The sequence below is a fragment of the Biomphalaria glabrata genome, chromosome 12, assembly GCF_947242115.1.
Source record: "Biomphalaria glabrata chromosome 12, xgBioGlab47.1, whole genome shotgun sequence".
Classification (NCBI taxonomy): Eukaryota; Metazoa; Mollusca; class Gastropoda; family Planorbidae; genus Biomphalaria; species Biomphalaria glabrata.
In genome coordinates, this window is record NC_074722.1 from 14,864,779 (window position 1) to 14,886,253 (window position 21,475).

Here is a 21,475-nt window from a genome sequence, read left to right on the forward strand (position 1 = left end):
TCTCACTGTCTGTGTCTCTCTCAATGGCTGTGTCTCTCTCACTGTCTGTGTCTCTCTCACTGGCTGTCGCCCTCTCACTCTATGTGTCTCTCTCACTGTTTGTGTCTCTCTCACTGTCTGTGTCTCTCTCACTGTCTGTGTCTCTCTCACTGTCTGTGTCTCTCTCACTGTCTGTGTCTCTCTCAATGTCTGTGTCTCTCTCACTGTTTGTGTCTCTCTCACTGTTTGTGTCTCTCTCACTGTTTGTGTCTCTCTCACTGTTTGTGTCTCTCTCACTGTTTGTGTCTCTCTACCCCTCCACACCCCTACTCTCTTTCTTCGAATTCTTCTTCTCTTTCTCGCTCACACCCATTTCCTATGGACTAGATTAAATGACCAAACTAAAGAATTAGACTAAATCAAAAAGATTTATGAGTTACACTAAATGACCAAACTAATACATTAGACTAAATCAACAAGATTTATGAGTTACACTAAATGACCAATATAATAAATTAGACGAAATCAACAAGATTATGAGTTCCACTAAATGACCAAACTTGATAAACTAAATGACCAAACTTTAATGGAGTAGACTACATATAGTACATAACCAATTTTGATAAACTAGACGTAATGACCGAACTTGCTGGACAAAACTAGATGACCAAAACCTTGAGATGACCAAAACACAAATATCGAGCTTGCTGGACAAACTAAATGACCAACCTTTGAGATGACCAGAACTCAGATCTCGTACTTGCTGGACAGAACTAAATGACCAAAACTTTGAGATGACCAGAACACAGATCTCGAACTTTCTGGACGAACTAAATGACCAACCTTTGAGATGACCAGAACACAACTTGTCCGCCCTCTCAACTCACCGGAATGTCATACATCTTCAAGGTACGGTACTCTTCTTGCACTGCCCGCCATCTTGTCTCCCACATCAAAAGATTGTCCTTGATGCTCTGGATTGTGGTCAGGACAGCCTTCAGCTCGTCCAGGTTGTCCGTGGTGTCATCAAGGTCAGAGGCTTTGTCCTATACATGATTGCATTCAATCTGATTATATATATAATACTAGAGGAATAGCTCAGTTCTATAAAATGACTCATTGTTATGAAGTGTGTGCATGTTTCTATGGTGACGGTGGGAAGAGATTAGCGATTGGTTGGGAATGATGCAGCATAGATGGCATTGTCGTCACTTGGTCTTTGTTAGGGGAAACGACTTCAAAACGTGAGACTGAAAGGTTGTGTTATTGAAGTGAGTTAGATTTGGTTAAAAGATATTACTAAAGTCTACTTCATATATTTCAGTTTATCACATTCACAAGTTGATTTTTATTAAGATTATAATAAAAGTTAGATTTAGTATTGTTCACAAGGAAGTTATTCAAGTTATTTGAAGTTTTATTAGTTACAAATATGATGACTATTAGAAGCCGATAACAACACTTATCATTAGCAGAACACACATAAGCGACCAAAAAAAAAGCTTCTGTTCTAGTTTTCAAATATAAAGAAAAATTGTAAGTTAGCTTGGAATCAAGTCCTACTTTTTATATCATTTACAATTAGGAGGACAACAGGAGGACAACAGGAGGACAAATCCTGACATAGAGGGACAAGTTCTAATAAAGTAAAGGTAGGCTTGCAGTGTATTTTAAAAACGTGTCTGCATTTAGAGGCCAAAACTAAGTGTAGCTTCTGCATCCAGAGACCAAAACTAAGTGTAGCTTCTGCATCCAGAGACCAAAAATAAATGTAACTTCTGCATCTAGAGATGAAAACTAAATGTAACTTCTGCATCCAGAGACCAAAACTAAATGTAACTTCTACATCTAGAGATGAAAACTACATGTAACTTTAGCTCACTGTAATTTCTTCATAAATAGAGTTGAGCTTCGTGAGAGCTTGGTTGTGCAACTTCTTCCCCAGCAGACGTATCCACTCTTGGGCGTGCTTGGCTGTGGCCTCAGCCAACTGCTCTACACTCAAGTGTATGCAGCCAATTTTCTGAGAAGAAGGTAGAAATGATACAATGATTGAACACAACATGAACACACACTACAATAAAATTTACAAAGTAGACTGAACATGAAGCTTGACAACGTAGTCGTTAAATTCCACGTATTGTCTTCCTTAGGGCTGGCCTAAGAAATAGGCAAGCTAGGCAGCAGCATAGGGCCTCCGATCGGTTGGGGCCTCGCACAGGACTCAAAGAATTCGTTTTTAGAGAGAACAAAATGCGAAACGTGGATCGAATCTCAAACATAGCCGAGCTTTACGTATCTATATCTACTAGCCGAGCTTTACGTATCTATATCTACTAGCCGAGCTTTACGTATCTATATCTACTGGCCGAGCTTTACGTATCTATATCTACTAGCCGAGCTTTATGTATCTAAATCTACTAGCCGAGCTTTACGTATCTATATCTACTAGCCGAGCTTTACGTATCTATATCTACTAGCCGAGCTTTATGTATCTATATCTACTGGCTGAGCTTTACGTATCTATATCTACTAGCCGATCTCTACGTATCTATATCTACTAGCCGAGCTTTACGTATCTATATCTACTAGCCGAGCTTTATGTATCTAAATCTACTAGCCGAGCTTTACGTATCTATATCTACTAGCCGAGCTTTACGTATCTATATCTACTAGCCGAGCTTTACGTATCTAAATCTACTGGCCGAGCTCTACGCATCTAAATCTACTGGCCGAGCTTTACGCATCTATATCTACTGGCCGAGCTTTACGTATATATATCTACTAGCCAAGCTTTACGTATCTATATCTACTAGCCGAGCTTTACGCATCTATATCTACTAGCCGAGCTTTACGCATCTATATCTACTAGCCGAGCTTTACGTATCTATATCTACTGGCCGAGCTCTACGTATCTATATCTACTGGCCGAGCTTTACGTATCTATATCTACTGGCCGAGCTTTACGTATCTATATCTACTGGCCGAGCTCTACGTATCTATATCTACTGGCCGAGCTTTACGCATCTATATCTACTAGCCGAGCTTTACGTATCTATATCTACTGGCCGAGCTCTACGTATCTATATCTACTGGCCGAGCTTTACGCATCTATATCTACTAGCCGAGCTTTACGTATCTATATCTACTAGCCGAGCTTTACGCATCTATATCTACTAGCCGAGCTTTACGTATCTATATCTACTGGCCGAGCTCTACGTATCTATATCTACTGGCCGAGCTTTACGCATCTAAATCTACTGGCCGAGCTCTACGCATCTAAATCTACTGGCCGAGCTTTACGCATCTAAATCTACTGGCCGAGCTTTACGCATCTAAATCTACTGGCCGAGCTTTATGTATCTATATCTACTGGCCGAACTTTACGTATCTATATCTACTGGCCGAGCTTTACGTATCTATATCTACTGGCCGAGCTTTACGTATCTATATCTACTAGCCGAGCTTTACGTATCTATATCTACTGGCCGAGCTTTACGTATCTATATCTACTAGCCGAGCTTTACGTATCTATATCTACTGGCCGAGCTTTACGTATCTAAATCTACTGGCCGAGCTTTACGTATCTATATCTACTGGCCGAGCTTTACGTATCTAAATCTACTGGCCGAGCTTTACGTATCTAAATCTACTGGCCGAGCTTTACGTATCTATATCTACTGGCCGAGCTTTACGTATCTAAATCTACTGGCCGAGCTTTACGTATCTAAATCTACTGGCCGAGCTTTACGTATCTAAATCTACTGGCCGAGCTTTACGTATCTATATCTACTGGCCGAGCTTTACGTATCTAAATCTACTGGCCGAGCTTTACGTATCTATATCTACTGGCCGAGCTTTACGCATCTAAATCTACTGGCCGAGCTTTATGTATCTATATCTACTGGCCGAACTTTACGTATCTATATCTACTGGCCGAGCTTTACGTATCTATATCTACTGGCCGAGCTTTACGTATCTATATCTACTAGCCGAGCTTTACGTATTTATATCTACTGGCCGAGCTCTACGTATCTATATCTACTGGCCGAGCTTTACGTATCTATATCTACTAGCCGAGCTTTACGTATCTATATCTACTGGCCGAGCTTTACGTATCTATATCTACTAGCCGAGCTCTACGTATCTATATCTACTAGCCGAGCTTTACGTATCTATATCTACTGGCCGAGCTCTACGCATCTATATCTACTAGCCGAGCTCTACTCATCTATATCTACTGGTCGAGCTCTACGCATCTATATCTACTAGCCGAGCTTTACGCATCTATATCTACTGGTCGAGCTCTACGCATTTATATCTACTAGGCGAGCTTTACGTATCTATATCTACTGGTCGAGCTCTACTCATCTATATCTACTAGCCGAGCTTTACGCATCTAAATCTACTGGCCGAGCTCTACGCATTTATATCTACTAGCCGAGCTTTACGTATCTATATCTACTGGCCGAGCTCTACGCATTTATATCTACTAGCCGAGCTTTACGCATCTAAATCTACTGGCCGAGCTCTACGCATTTATATCTACTAGCCGAGCTTTACGTATCTATATCTACTAGCCGAGCTCTACGCATTTATATCTACTAGCCGAGCTCTACGCATTTATATCTACTAGCCGAGCTTTACGTATCTATATCTACTGGTCGAGCTCTACGCATTTATATCTACTAGCCGAGCTTTACGTATCTAAATCTACTGGCCGAGCTCTACGCATTTATATCTACTAGCCGAGCTTTACGTATCTATATCTACTGGTCGAGCTCTACGCATTTATATCTACTAGCCGAGCTTTACGTATCTATATCTACTAGCCGAGCTTTAAGCATCTATATCTACTAGCCGAGCTTTACGTATCTATATCTACTGGCCGAGCTCTACGTATCTATATCTACTGGCCGAGCTTTACGCATCTAAATCTACTGGCCGAGCTCTACGCATCTAAATCTACTGGCCGAGCTTTACGCATCTAAATCTACTGGCCGAGCTTTACGCATCTAAATCTACTGGCCGAGCTTTATGTATCTATATCTACTGGCCGAACTTTACGTATCTATATCTACTGGCCGAGCTTTACGTATCTATATCTACTGGCCGAGCTTTACGTATCTATATCTACTAGCCGAGCTTTACGTATCTATATCTACTGGCCGAGCTTTAACGTATCTATATCTACTAGCCGAGCTTTACGTATCTATATCTACTAGCCGAGCTTTACGTATCTGTATCTACTAGCCGAGCTTTACGCATCTATATCTACTGGTCGAGCTCTACGCATCTATATCTACGGGCCGAGTTCTACGCATTTATATCTACTTGGCGAGCTCTACGTATCTATATCTACTGGCCGAGCTCTACGCATCTATATCTACTTGCCGAGCTCTACGCATTTATATCTACTTGGCGAGCTCTACGCATCTATATCTACTGGCCGAGCTCTACGCATTTATATCTACTTGGCGAGCTCTACGCATCTATATCTACGGGCCGAGTTCTACGCATTTATATCTACTTGGCGAGCTCTACGTATCTATATCTACTGGCCGAGCTCTACGCATCTATATCTACTGGCCGAGCTCTACGCATTTATATCTACTTGGCGAGCTCTACGCATCTATATCTACTGGCCGAGCTCTACGCATCTATATCTACTGGCCGAGTTCTACGCATCTATATCTACTGGCCGAGCTCTACGAATTTATATCTACTGGCCGAGTTCTACGCATCTATATCTACTGGCCGAGTTCTACGCATCTATATCTACTGGCCGAGCTCTACGCATTTATATCTACTTGGCGAGCTCTACGCATCTATATCTACTGGCCGAGCTCTACGCATCTATATCTACTGGTCGAGCTCTACGCATCTATATCTACGGGCCGAGCTTTACGCATCTAAATCTACTGGCCGAGCTCTACGCATCTATATCTACTGGCCGAGCTTTACGTATCTATATCTACTGGCCGAGCTTTACGTATCTATATCTACTGGCCGAGCTTTACGTATCTATATCTACTGGCCGAGCTCTACGCATCTATATCTACTGGCCGAGCTCTACGCATCTATATCTACTGGTCGAGCTCTACGCATCTATATCTACGGGCCGAGCTTTACGCATCTAAATCTACTGGCCGAGCTCTACGCATCTATATCTACTGGCCGAGCTTTACGTATCTATATCTACTGGCCGAGCTTTACGTATCTATATCTACTGGCCGAGCTTTACGTATCTATATCTACTGGCCGAGCTCTACGCATCTATATCTACTGGCCGAGCTTTACGCATCTAAATCTACTGGCCGAGCTCTACGCATCTATATCTACTAGCCGAGCTTTACGTATCTATATCTACTTGGCGAGCTTTACGTATCTATATCTACTTGGCGAGCTTTACGTATCTATATCTACTAGCCGAGCTTTACGCATCTAAATCTACTGGTCGAGCTCTACGCATCTATATCTACTAGCCGAGCTTTACGTATCTATATCTACTTGGCGAGCTTTACGTATCTATATCTACTGGCCGAGCTCTATGTATTTATATCTACTGGCCGAGCTCTACGTATTTATATCTACTGGCCGAGCTCTACGTATTTATATCTACTGGCCGAGCTCTACGTATTTATATCTACTGGCCGAGCTCTACGTATTTATATCTACTGGCCGAGCTCTACGTATTTATATCTACTGGCCGAGCTCTACGTATTTATATCTACTGGCCGAGCTCTACGTATCTATATCTACTGGCCGAGCTCTACGTAGTTATATCTACTGGCCGAGCTCTACGTATTTATATCTACTGGCCGAGCTCTACGTATTTATATCTACTGGCCGAGCTCTACGTATTTATATCTACTGGCCGAGCTCTACGTATTTTTATCTACTGGCCGAGCTCTACGTATTTATATCTACTGGCCGAGCTCTACGTATCTATATCTACTGGCCGAGCTCTACGTATTTATATCTACTGGCCGAGCTCTACGTATTTATATCTACTGGTCGAGCTCTACGTATTTATATCTACTGGCCGAGCTCTACGTATCTATATCTACTGGCCGAGCTCTACGTATCTATATCTACTGGCCGAGCTCTACGTATTTATATCTACTGGTCGAGCTCTACGTATTTATATCTACTGGTCGAGCTCTACGTATTTATATCTACTGGTCGAGCTCTACGTATTTATATCTACTGGCCGAGCTCTACGTATTTATATCTACTGGCCGAGCTCTACGTATTTATATCTACTGGTCGAGCTCTACGTATTTATATCTACTGGCCGAGCTCTACGTATCTATATCTACTGGCCGAGCTCTACGTATCTATATCTACTGGCCGAGCTCTACGTATTTATATCTACTGGTCGAGCTCTACGTATCTATATCTACTGGCCGAGCTCTACGTATTTATATCTACTGGCCGAGCTTTATGTATCTATATCTACTGGTCGAGCTCTACGTATTTATATCTTCTGGCCGAGTTCTACGTATCTATATCTACTGGCCGAGCTCTACGCATTTATATCTACTGGCCGAGCTCTACGCATCTATATCTACTGGCCGAGCTCTACGCATCTATATCTACTGGCTGAGTTCTACGCATCTATATCTACTGGCCGAGCTCTACACATTTATATCTACTGGCCAAGCTCTATGCATCTATATCTACGGGCCGAATTCTATGCATCTATATCTACTGGCCGAGCTCTACGCATTTATATCTACTGGCCGAGCTCTATGCATCTATATCTACGGGCCGAGTTCTACGCATCTATATCTACTGGCCAAGCTCTACGCATTTATATCTACTGGCCGAGCTCTATGCATCTATATCTACTGGCCGAGCTCTGCGCATCTATATCTACTAGCCGAGCTCTACGCATTTATATCTACTGGCCGAGCTCTACGTATTTATATCTACTGGCCGAGCTCTACGCATTTATATCTACTGGCCGAGCTCTACGCATTTATATCTACTGGCCGAGCTCTACGCATTTATATCTACTGGCCGAGCTCTATGCATCTATATCTACTGGCCGAGCTCTGCGCATCTATATCTACTGGCCGAGCTCTACGCATTTATATCTACTGGCCGAGCTCTACGCATTTATATCTACTGGCCGAGCTCTACGCATTTATATCTACTGGCCGAGCTCTATGCATCTATATCTACTGGCCGAGCTCTGCGCATCTATATCTACAGGCCGAGCTCTACGCATTTATATCTACTGGCCGAGCTCTACGCATTTATATCTACTGGCCGAGCTCTACGCATTTATATCTACTGGCCGAGCTCTATGCATCTATATCTACTGGCCGAGCTCTGCTCATCTATATCTACTGGCCGAGCTCTACGCATTTATATCTACTGGCCGAGCTCTACTCATCTATATCTACTAGCCGAGCTCTACGCATCTATATCTACTGGCCGAGCTCTACGCATCTATATCTACTAGCCGAGCTCTACGCATCTATATCTACTAGCCGAGCTCTACGCATCTATATCTACTGGCCGAGCTCTACGCATCTATATCTACTAGCCGAGCTCTACGCATCTATATCTACTGGCCGAGCTCTACGCATCTATATCTACTAGCCGAGCTCTACGCATCTATATCTACTAGCCGAGCTCTACGCATCTATATCTACTAGCCGAGCTCTACGTATTTATATCTACTGGCCGAGCTCTACTCATCTATATCTACTGGCCGAGCTCTACTCATCTATATCTACTGGCCGAGCTCTACTCATCTATATCTACTGGCCGAGCTCTACTCATCTATATCTACTGGCCGAGCTCTACTCATCTATATCTACTGATCGAGCTCTACTCATCTATATCTACTGGCCGAGCTCTACTCATCTATATCTACTGGCCGAGCTCTACGTATCTATATCTACTGGCCGAGCTCTACTCATCTATATCTACTGGCTGAGTTCTACGCATCTATATCTACTGGCCGAGCTCTACGCATTTATATCTACTGGCCGAGCTCTACTCATCTATATCTACTAGCCGAGCTCTACGCATCTATATCTACTAGCCGAGCTCTACGTATTTATATCTACTGGCCGAGCTCTACTCATCTATATCTACTAGCCGAGCTCTACGCATCTATATCTACTGGCTGAGTTCTACGCATCTATATCTACTGGCCGAGCTCTACGCATTTATATCTACTGGCCGAGCTCTATGCATCTATATCTACGGGCCGAGTTCTATGCATCTATATCTACTGGCCGAGCTCTACGCATTTATATCTACTGGCCGAGCTCTATGCATCTATATCTACGGGCCGAGTTCTACGCATCTATATCTACTGGCCGAGCTCTACGCATTTATATCTACTGGCCGAGCTCTATGCATCTATATCTAGTGGCCGAGCTTTGCGCATCTATATCTACTAGCCAAGCTTAGGGTTTCTACTATGATTCAAGGTTTATTCCAGAATGGGGATCTACTTGCTAGACTACGGTACAAGTGCTAGAGGACCTTTTGTTTGTTCCTACTAGTCTGGTGATTGTGAATTATCATATGTATGAACATACCCCAAAGACACTTTATGAATTTAACTTATTTCTTAATTTAGAAATAGATACAGGAAGGATTTGAAATCATTGCATATTTTTGTTCCTTTTTTCTATTTTATTGGGGGCCTATTCACATCGCCTAGAGCGAATGACCTAAGATTTGACCTGTTCTTTTGTCTAAAAAATGCTTTAATAGACAGAAAGATCAATCTAAATCTAATTTTTCGTTGAAGTTTGAGTTTGAGTTAGCTCTTGCGATATAAAGGGAGAGTAATCCTTGATGGATTAAGGGCACGACATGGCCTAAATTGTGCCGATGTGCCAAATTCTCGTTGAAAATATCAAGATGTATTTATTGGAAACAGACTCGAGCGCCCCATAGAACTAGCAGCATTCCGTGAGCATAACATCCAATGATATATACAATCTTATAATTACTCCCAATGATATATACAATCTCATAATTACACCCAATAATATACACAATCTCATAATTACATCCAATTATATATACAATTTCAAAACATCAAGCGGATATCTCTAGTACTCCTCCAAGGAAGATTAATACTCTCACTGATGCGCTTGTTAACAGGTAAGGCATTAGTTACATCACTATTGATAGTTTAATGCATATTTGATTTATATATCAAGAGAATGAAGTAAAAATTGAGTGACTACAATGGGGCTGAAACAAACGCCAGTGCAGCAGGTCTTTAAGTGCAACATGAGTACAACAGTTGTTACCTTCTCCAGCTCCCTCTTCATAACATCTTCAATGGATTTCACGTAGAACTGAAACCTGTAGTCGAAGTCAATGGCCGACTTTGGTTTCAGCAGCCACCTGTCCAGTTGCTCTTCCTGGAGAAGAAGAAGCATGTCACAAGTCAAATGCAATGCCCAAATAATCAGGGCCAGTCCTAGGTCGTTTAATTATTTAATTTATTTTTCTTCCATAGTTTCATAATGGATCATTGTACAATAAGATGGTGCGCAAATGTTTAATTACGCCAATTGAATCATTAAAACTTTTCTTGTTTGCGAAGAAATGTCTTAGTGTACTGCTGTGAGCCTAGTGACGTAAGCGGTGTCAAGTTTTTTTTCCCATTGACGTCATATAGAAAATTTCATTCATAAAACATTCTAGCCAAAATTAATTTTTCGATAATGAGCCATTTTCAAACCGATATAACGGTCGACCTCGAGTTTTCCCGATGTGGCCAATGAGTTGATAATTATTTTTTTCTCACTAATATGCACATACCTTGAAAATTTAAAGAAAATCGTTAGAGCCGTTTTCGAAATAAAATTTATATATAAATATATATACATACATACAAGAATTGCTCGCTTAAGAGTATAGGATATTAATTATTTTTACTTGAGAAATACTCACATATCCTATACTCTTAAGAGAGCAATTCTTGTATGTATGTATATATATTTATTTATATATAAATTTTATTTCAAAAACGGCTCTAACGATTTTCTTTAAAATTTCAAGGTATGTGCATATTAGTGAGAAAACAATTCTCAACTCATTGGCCACATCGGGAAAACTCGAGGTCGACCGTTATATAGGTTTGAAAATGCCTCATTATCGAAAAATTAATTTTGGCCAGAATGTTTTATGAATGAAACTTTTCCATGACGTAAACGGGAAAAAACGCTGCTTACGTCACTAGGCTTACCGCAGTACACTAAAATATTTCTTTGCAAACAAGAACGAGTTCTAAAGGATCAATAGACCTAATTAAACATTTGCGCACCATCTTACTGTAGATTGATCTATTATAGAACTGTGAAAGAAAAGTAATGAAATTAAATGTGCTGATGTATGATTAGTTATTGTGTTTTAAGTGCTTAATAAGTTGTTTACACTTTAATTGTGTAGAGCGGTGTAGATACCTTTTACTTTGTTGTTTATTTCGCTGGTGACCTTAAAAAATTCCCTCTATACAAAGGCCGCGGATACACATTTGAGACCAAAAGAAAATCTGCTGCCAAGGACAGACGCAGACGCTAAAAGAAAATCGATCACCGCGGACAATGGTTATGCTTGCCTTGGATGTAGGTCACAGATGCAATCTTCATTAATTTTCGGACTCGAAGACAAGCCTTATTATTATTATTATTATTTACGAATCTCACTATCCAGGCTCTCTGCAAACTGCACCATACACCACCAACCTAAAGAACTTGACAACGCAGGGCTCCAAAGTAACGTAACACTTTAATAGTTGAATAAATCTGAGCCAATACTGTACAATTGGCAGCACGTAACACAAGACTGTACAAATATCTCTTCGATAACACCGTACCGCCGTATCAACTCTTGCACTGGCCTCTCCGTCTCGTTCCAGGCTTGCACTGGGTTCAACAGTTCAGGACTGACTTCACACACTAGGCTCGTTGTGTCGGACTCGATCACAGACCAAGATCAAGACGCCGTTCGTCTCAACTGTACTTGATCGTACTCCGCACTGAACCGTCGTAATGCTCCGTACAGAACCACACCGCTGAACTGTGCTGTAGTCGACCGGACTGTAGTGAACCGGGCTCTGAACCCCTTTACCGCGAACCGTCTTTACTGCGACACCTCCGCTCCTTATATAGGGTTCCTGCTGGCCTTCTCGAACCGGACAGAACGCCGCTCGACGTTTCTAGGTGGTCAAATGACCACAACTCTCGTGACGCTCCTGAGCTCTGTTCACGTCGGCGATCCTTCCCGAACTGTCCTATTGACACTCGACTCGGCTGACAGTCGTAACTCGTCACGGTTGACCGCTCGTCTAGCGCTGGCCTGGCGCGATTTGCGTCGGCTGACTACACTCACACCACTACCCCTCTCTGTGCCACCACCAGGTTTATAACACTGCCCCCTCCTTAGATCTGTCCGTCCCGGGCAGATTCAACATCATGGCATTGGCTGTGAAGTTTCATCGCTGTAGGTGGGGGTCGATCGGTGGCGGTTGGCTTGCCTCTTGAGCTTGACGGAGCCATCCATGTTGTAGTCAGCAATGGTCGCTTCTTTCTCTTCCTCCAGTTGGCCTTGACCTGGTTGCCTCGACGTTGTGCTTTCATCGCTTTCCATGTTAAATTCAGAAAAAGTTTTCTTCTTCTCCTCCAGTTAGCCCTCATCTGGTTGCATCGACGTCGGGATCGCATCGTCATCCCTGTTGTACTCAGCAAAAGTCGCCTTCTTCTTCTTCTCCGCCAGTTGGTCTTCATGTGGCTGCAGTTATTTCTTGGTAGAATCACCATGCACGTTGGACTACGCAATCGCCTTCTTCTTCTTTTCCTCCAGTTGACCGTCCTCTTGTTGCAGTGACGTTGTGGTTGCTTCGCTCTCTTGTCGTTCGGTACTGAGGGCAGCCACTTGACACATGGAGAGGTATAGAATGTAAGGGCAGGGATTACCAAGATTGTTGGCAAAAGAGGTGGCTTCATAGGGCTTTGCGAAGAAGGACTGGGATGGGCTTCAAATCCACAGGACAGGGAATTGTGGGACAGGTCATCATCTTCAGCCTTGTCTGGAGGGCATGTTCGTGGGGCAGGTTGGCAACACTCCTCGTGCAAAGGTCCCTCGTCTTCGGCTTCAGGCTCCATTCGGCTTTCTTCACCACCATCAGGACTTTCCTCTCCAGTCTTGGCAGCTGGACCAACGTCAGGCTTCCTTGGATTCTCTTGACCTGTCTTGCTGTTTGAGCTTCTCATATCAGGTACGTCGGCGGCACAAGCTTCTGTTGGACTATAGGCAGCTTTTCTTGTCTCTTCATCTGTCTCTTTCGGCTCCCCGGATCTGTACTCCTTGTTTTCGGATTCACAGGCAGCACCACGTTCATCAGCATTGCCATTGTTACTGCTTATTGATTCACAGCATTGGGTGGGTAATAGTTCAATGTCCAACGATGGTGAATCTCCGTCATCTTTCAAGTCTCCTTGGTCGTACAAGGTTTCTTCCACCACGTCCATCGTTTTCACCATGGGGCTCGTCACTTCCTTCACTGAGGTACCCATCTCTTTAATCTCTCTACAGAACTCCTCGGTGTACTTCTTCAATGTCACACTCATCTCGTCTAGCATAGCTGCCATCTGTTCCTGCAAGCTAGGTTCGACTTCAAAAAGATATGTGTCCGGATCTTCTTTATCTGCCAACATGTCTTCTCGGAGGCGTGCTTGTAAAGTTTCCTTGTTACCATATACCTTCAGCCTTCGTCCACGGAGTTCTTCCTTCAGTTCTCTAAATTCAAGTTCGTACAGCAGTTTCAGACGAGCCATAGTAGATCCGATCCAATCCGATTCGATCCCACTTCTGACACCAGTTGTTACGAATCTCACTATCCAGGCTCTCTGCAAACTGCACCATACACCACCAACCTAAAGAACTTGACAACGCAGGGCTCCAAAGTAACGTAACACTTTAATAGTTGAATAAATCTGAGCCAATACTGTACAATTGGCAGCACGTAACACAAGACTGTACAAATATCTCTTCGATAACACCGTACCGCCGTATCAACTCTTGCACTGGCCTCTCCGTCTCGTTCCAGGCTTGCACTGGGTTCAACAGTTCAGGACTGACTTCACACACTAGGCTCGTTGTGTCGGACTCGATCACAGACCAAGATCAAGACGCCGTTCGTCTCAACTGTACTTGATCGTACTCCGCACTGAACCGTCGTAATGCTCCGTACAGAACCACACCGCTGAACTGTGCTGTAGTCGACCGGACTGTAGTGAACCGGGCTCTGAACCCCTTTACCGTGAACCGTCTTTACTGCGACACCTCCGCTCCTTATATAGGGTTCCTGCTGGCCTTCTCGAACCGGACAGAACGCCGCTCGACGTTTCTAGGTGGTCAAATGACCACAACTCTCGTGACGCTCCTGAGCTCTGTTCACGTCGGCGATCCTTCCCGAACTGTCCTATTGACACTCGACTCGGCTGACAGTCGTAACTCGTCACGGTTGACCGCTCGTCTAGCGCTGGCCTGGCGCGATTTGCGTCGGCTGACTACACTCACACCACTACCCCTCTCTGTGCCACCACCAGGTTTATAACATTATTATTTTGCTCGTGAATTATTACCATGTGTTCATGCTTCGGTGTCTACTGTCCCATACCAAAACAAAGGAAATGATCATAACACAGCATCTCTACGCCTTACTTGCTCACACTAAACATGATATCCATCTAGCGGTCAACGAGTTTACGTACGCTGCAGTCTCTTTTGATTTAATTATAAACCTCGGTAAAAAGCTTGGAGTTAGGGGGTGTTGACGGAAGGCCCGGGAGAGATCTGAATGGAGAGATCTGTAAAAGCAGGCCATATCCCTCCACATTTTTTAGCACCACTGGGATGGATGGATGGATGACAAAAGCCGTTATGAACTTCTTATAGTCCGACAGTCAGGCTGAACAGGGCACGTATCCAGTATGGGGGACGAACATATTTTTCGGCGTAACAGAGGTGCCCCACGGAAACGTTTCTTTAGAAAACTAATGCAATGATTTAAGTCTATTAAGAAAAAAATTGCCATTTTACTTTGTCACAAAGTGCCTGTTTTACCCTATAACGTCACTTGATGTTTCGTACTAAAGCCATAATGAATATATACTAATTCCATAATTAAATGTCTGAACGTAACCATCTGAGAAGTTACACTGCAAAGACTTTCTTCCAAGCCAATAATAGTAGGCCTACAATAGTTTTACGCATAAGATGGATTGTAAAACTATAAGACGGATGTGAGCTGTGGTTGGTCTAGACTGTAGGAGGATATAAGAGACTTTATATTTAATCGCCATGTGCAATTACATTTAGAACTAACAGAACACTAAAGCAACTCTTCAGATTAGTAGTCTTTATCTGATCATTCATTTTCGTAATTACAACAATAGCCCAATAGTTTTACGCGAAAGAAGCAATGTAAAACGTTAAGACGTGAGCTGTGGTTTTCTATAGGCCTACTGTTGGGGGGACTTTCTATTCTAATCGCCATGTACAATTACATTGAGAACTGACAGAACAAAAAAGCATCTCTTCGGATTGATAGTCTTACCCGATCGTTCATTTTCGTAATAACAACAATATTCCCAAAATGACTTCGGGTATATATCCTTCCTTAACAAATTATTCATCCGAGCGAGGCTCGGTCACCTGATATTTTACATTTAAAATGAACAAAAAACGTGTTGCTTCAAGTAGCTATAACGGGTCATCAAAATCAGAATGTAATCAAAGACAATATTGATTGAATTGATTAGTAAAGTAAAGTTCCCCTTCTAGCTTTCTAAAAGGTAACATATTTCTGTGGCCCACGGTTAACGAGGGTGTCGGTTGGTCAACACAACGACCAACCATTTTACTTTTCCGCATCTAAAGTCGTGTTTTCATTAGAGCTGGTTGGACTCACAGGCGCCCTAAGATCCCAAAATTAAAATTTCAGTTTTCGCCAGGATTCGAACCAAGGACACCCGGTCCGGAAGCCACGCACTTTATCGCTGAGCCACCGAGCCTTTTTAACGGGATTAATGCTGTTCTAAAAAAAAATCTTCTTGGGAAATACTTAGTTGGTTAGCATAAGCATTACCTTGTCGCCTCGCCACAACTGCCTGTATCTCTTCCAGACAGACATGTACTTGTGAACATTGACTACAGCCTTGACCACCATCTCTTCGCACTCGGCCACGAGATCCAAGATTTCCTGGTTGCTGATGATGTCAGTGTAGTAAGAGAAGATATACGGCTCGTCCTGAAACTTGACCTTCTGAGGCGGCGCCTCTGTGCACGAGCCTTGCAGCCAGCGAATGAACCTCTTCGTCCTAAAGACAAGAAGCATGGGAATGTAGGACTCCGCACGAGACATCAGTGTCTCGCAAACTTTTACCAACGGCGCCACATCTTCGATGAGATCAAATGGTTCGCGCCCCACTTAGCAAGCTGGGGGGGGGGGGAGGGTGTATGGGGGACCATACTAAATTCCCGAAATTCAAAATCCCATCCTTCAGCGGAATTAGAACCCAAGAACCCTCGGTTCGGAAGCGCTGTACAACTCAGCCACCGCGTCCCAGATTCATGAACTAAATCCATATAAAAGGAAAACATAGAAACAAACAATTATGTCTCGTAATAAAAAAAAAGGTTTGATGTGAACACATATACACGAACGTATATAAAAACATGAAAACATTTTAAAATACTTTAAAAAAAAAAAAACTAAGCTTATGTTAGGCATACTTGTATCAATTAGTTTGCAAAAGTCATGTCACTAAAATTGTAATAGATCTAGACGAGCAATAAAAAATTATTACAACAAAGGCGGCGAACGACTTAAATTTGAACTCATGGCTCAAACCTTCTCAGGCTTCTAGTATAGAGCTACTAAACATGGACGATTGTTTAGTTCTATATTGTTTCTATAGTCTCCTCCTATTTCTCACCAAGACCTGTAAAGAGGACTAATTCAGCTTAAACCACCAATTCAGTCAAATACAATTTCTTTCCCTTGTTCGAGATACCAAACAAATAATTTGTTACTAATGAACTAATTGGTTATTTTTTTATTTATTGATTCTAATGTTCTCATGTACAAGAAAAATTGTGCAACATTGGGTTCGGGAATAATTACGCTTACAAACGTTTTACCAGACAGACAGACAGACAGACAGAGTGAGTTGATTTAAGCTTTGTGAAAATTATGCCTGGACATCTGAGATTGAAATAAACTAGTAAGATAAATTAAGAAAAATGTGTGAGAAATGTCAAGATTTGAAAAATTTACATATGTCTATTAAATGTAATTGAATAACGAATGAAAGAATACTCCTCTCATGGTAGCTAAATAAAATCAATAGGTAAATTCATTATTGATATTTTATTGTGAGATTGGTGAATTAGGGAAGAGAACTCGCTCACCTGGCCACCATATCCCTAACCGAGGACATGGCAGTGTTGTAGATGTCGTTGCTTTGGGGGACGAGTATCACGTCAGGGGGCGCAAGCAGCGCTTCCACGCTGAAATAGGGCTCGTCTCGTTTAAAGTGATAGATAAACCACCGCAGATTTTTTAGCACCATCTGTAGAGTCAGTAGAACAGACCAATATATATCTATATACCATTAAATTACTTTTACCATTCAAAACATTTTCTGTGACTTTTGACGGAAAATGCTACAGCGACAGACATTTTTTTAATAAATTAAAACAAAATGAATCTAGTTATTTAGTACCAGTTTCTTAAACTGTAGTCATAGTAATAGTGTGTGTGTGCGTGTATTAAATAAGACAATTATTGTCTTAATTTTGAGCGCTACCTGTACATCAAAGATATTTCTTTGTGTAATTCTATAGCAATTTAGTTTTGGTTTTAGATACAGTCACAGCACTGGTTCAGACGGATGACACTAGGACGTAGGCAATAGCTAAGGAATGAATTTTGCTTTTTTTCAGTGGATCCGGCACAAACTTCCGATGAATGAGCAATATCGAGCAGGATTCGAAATCATTCGGCATTTATTCACTTCAAAAGCCTTGTCATTGACTGAAGTAGTGGTTCTTTCATGCAGGATGTGTTCTTGTATACCTTGTTTTCAATCTCATTGGTCAATTTCTGTTACTATTAAAGTCCCTTGCCTATTTACTCTCAAAATGGCGACTCCTCCCTCCAGGATTGGTAGAAGAGGTGGTTAAGAGCTTGCTGCGCTTGGCCTGCCACGACTACAGTGAGTGCAGCGACCTTTTCCTAAAAAAAACTTTTTTCTTTTTTTTTTTCCACGTTGCCAGTAAATAACAACGAAATGAAAGCAAGGGTGGCCACATGTTGTCATCAGTGCATCTACAATCAAGAAACGCCCCTGTACCTTAATGAACTGATCAATCTGTATGTTTTCAGAGAGCCCTGCGCTTCTAGTGGTGCCACGTTACTCCCTTACGGTCTGCGGGCTGTTTCAGTGCACAGACCAAAGGTTTGGAACTCACTCCCCATAGATCTCAGAAAAACAACATGTTTCACTACATTCAAGAAGAACATTAAGACCTATGTGTTCAAAACCTTTTTTTTTTAGTTTAGTTTGTCATTTTAGCTCTCGTGTTTATGTTTGTAATGTTATCACAGCGCCTTGAGCCTACATTGGCATACACTATATGTGTGTTAACAGCGCTCAATCAATGAAATTATTATTATTATCGTGAATTATTAACAGCTTCAATCAACACAGGGACTGAAGGAGGAGGAATGTTCATATCCGCTTGATGTTGTTGCCGCTGGTGGTCCCATGTAAAGCTAGGTGTCTAGTGGTGTTCTTGAATGGAATTATAATGCATTGGTTTTGGCTCATTCTTCTTGAATTCATTTATTCAAATATGTTGCCACACGAGGAAAAATGTCCAATCGAACGATCGTATATTTGGAGAGTGCAAGTATTCGAAATGAGAATAACGATCGTGAAGTAAAATTAATTATGTAACTTTTCAAAAACTACTTCGAGCAGCTTTTATAAATGTGTATATTAATCCTATTGAACAATGAACTTCAAGGAAAACTCTAGATTTTTATTTTGAAAATCATTTTGTCTTACCTCATTGATAGACTTGAAAATCATCCTTTCCCAGTAACTGCAGAAGCGTATATAGTTTGGTGAGTGGGTATCTGGAACACTGCTGCCAGCTATAGTAGTTTCCATCTTGGTGATGAGTACGCCGATACAAGAGACCTGCTTAGCCACGTGGTCCACGTCTATGTCCCTTTGAGTGAAAGCAAAGTTGAAGACTTCCTGTGGACAGTTTATTTTTAGAATCAATGCACGTGACAGTTGAATCTCTATGCCGAGCAATGAACATTAAGTAACAGCCGTTCGGAAAGAAATATAAAGTGCTCATTCTTTGTGACCTACATTGCTAGCTTAATTCTATTCTAACATTTATTTTTACAATTAAAATGTTATAGAAATGTATTCAAATTTAATAAAGGAAAACAAAGAGGATGGTATCTCATAGTTAAACAGAGAACACCGCAAATAAATAAACAGTCTTTGTTGTTAATGCGGTACACATTGAGCATCCACATGTTATCACACTGGCTACAGCATTGACCGTCTCCAGGTTATCATACTGGTTACATATAGACCATCCACAGGTCATCATACTAACTACTCACTGGCTATTCTTCTGGACACACACTCAATTTCTCATAATTTGTGGCAACATATTTAACAACCTTCTCAATCAAAATTTATATATTTATATATAAACCCAAACCAGATTTTAAAAAACCCAAACAACAATGACGACGTTTATTTTTTTTTACAAAGCTTATATCAACTCACTCTTTCTGTCTGTCTATCTGTCTGTCTTGTAAAAATAATTGAACACGTTATTTCTCCCACACACATTCTCGAATCAAATTGAAACTTTGCGCAATTATTTCTTGTACCTGACAAAACAAGAATCAGTAAAAATAATTCAACAATTTGTTAATTTATTAGACGTAATTAATTATTGTGTTTAGCATCGGACAAGTGAAAGAAATTGTACTCGACTGATGTATATGCAGTATAAGTTGAATTAGTTCCCTTTAAACTTTGTCGCTTAGAAGCTTGAAAATAATTATAGATACCTTTGAAACTTTCTATTTTCATAAGCACTTCGCTGGCACAGTGGTTAGTGTATTGACTTAAGTTCAAGTCGTGGACAACATTTAAAAAGAAATACATTTAAAAAGCTATCACGGTAACCTTCGAACAGATATCTCCTTTCTTTCTCTAAACTAATTGATATTGTTACGAATGAACAGTGACAGGTAGAGGTCACTATGTGTGACCTCGGCGAGATGACACTGCAGCAGGTGTTCTCTGGAATCTATGCGTGTAAACAAAGACAGGATGTGACGTGTCCTCACGTGTTGTTCCAGAGGACGAACAGATCTACGAAGGGGGCAGTGTTACAAATGAACAGTGACAGCTAGAGGTCACTACGTGTGACCTCGTCGAGATGACACTGCAGCGGGTGTTCTCTGGAATCGACATGTATAAACAACGACAGGATGTGACGTTTCCTCGTGTGTTGTTCCAGAGGATACTAGCAGTGTTTTTGCAACAATTGACAAGCGATTAGGGACTCTATATAAACCAGAGAGTTGATGTGAAAAGAGTCAGTACAGTCGTCGTTACTGTTGTCTACTGTGTAAGACAGTAGAAGAGAGCGGACTTGAGCCGTTACAGTCGATACAGTCGATGTAAGACGTATACGCTACATGTTACAGTGACAAATTGTTATAGTTAATATTCAATAAAGTTATATAAAGCTGAAAATTGAGTCGTCAAGTTCTTTGCAGTGTTTTTATTTGTGTGCCTACTAGTACATTTAGCCAAAAGATCAGAAATACGTAACAATATATTACATTTAAATAAGCTTTGTTATTAAACAAAATAGGTATATTTATATATATTTTGTTTTTGGTATTCATGATACAATGAGGACAATGACGATCGTACCTTGCAGGAGTACATGTGGCCTTCGTACAAGGGCGCTCGCATCTTGAAAAGGTGCAGATTTTCTATTTGGTTGAGAATGTTGAGGATGTCCATGCTGAGACGCTCTATCGCCTTCACCACCCCGTTAAATATATTCAGTTGCTGAAAGAATGGAAGAACCGAAGTTGACGATGTGGAACCAGCTAACTAGAGACAGTAACCAGCTAACTAGAGACAGTAACCAGCTAACTAGAGACAGTAACCAGCTAACTAGAGACAGTAACCAGCTAACTAGAGACAGTAACCAGCTAACTAGAGACAGTAACCAGCTAACTAAAGACAGTAACCAGCTAACTAGAGACAGTAACCAGCTAACTAGAGTTTGAGTTTTATTTCCAGCAACAAAAACGAGTCTTTTCTCCGTGTGTCCAACGAGCAAGTAATTCTTTTCTCAGCGATATACATCCACTGTTAGT

General features: G+C 41.6%; 1 protein-coding gene across 6 annotated transcripts in view; it reads right to left on the reverse strand.

The window, feature by feature from the left end:
- LOC106059156 (dynein axonemal heavy chain 10-like) overlaps positions 1-21,475 on the reverse strand; it is a 190,307-nt gene that overhangs the window by 121,514 nt on the left and 47,318 nt on the right. For 5 of the 6 annotated variants that reach the window (XM_056006410.1, XM_056006409.1, XM_056006407.1 and 2 more), the window contains 7 exons: positions 21,021-21,161; positions 19,107-19,301; positions 17,446-17,606; positions 16,121-16,352; positions 10,272-10,385; positions 1,862-2,002; positions 867-1,025 (listed from right to left, as the gene is read on the reverse strand). In XM_056006410.1, coding sequence (XP_055862385.1) covers positions 867-1,025; positions 1,862-2,002; positions 10,272-10,385; positions 16,121-16,352; positions 17,446-17,606; positions 19,107-19,301; positions 21,021-21,161 — 1,143 coding nt within the window. The remainder of the gene's footprint in view (positions 1-866; positions 1,026-1,861; positions 2,003-10,271; positions 10,386-16,120; positions 16,353-17,445; positions 17,607-19,106; positions 19,302-21,020; positions 21,162-21,475) is intronic. The other variant, XM_056006408.1, reaches the window with a different exon arrangement.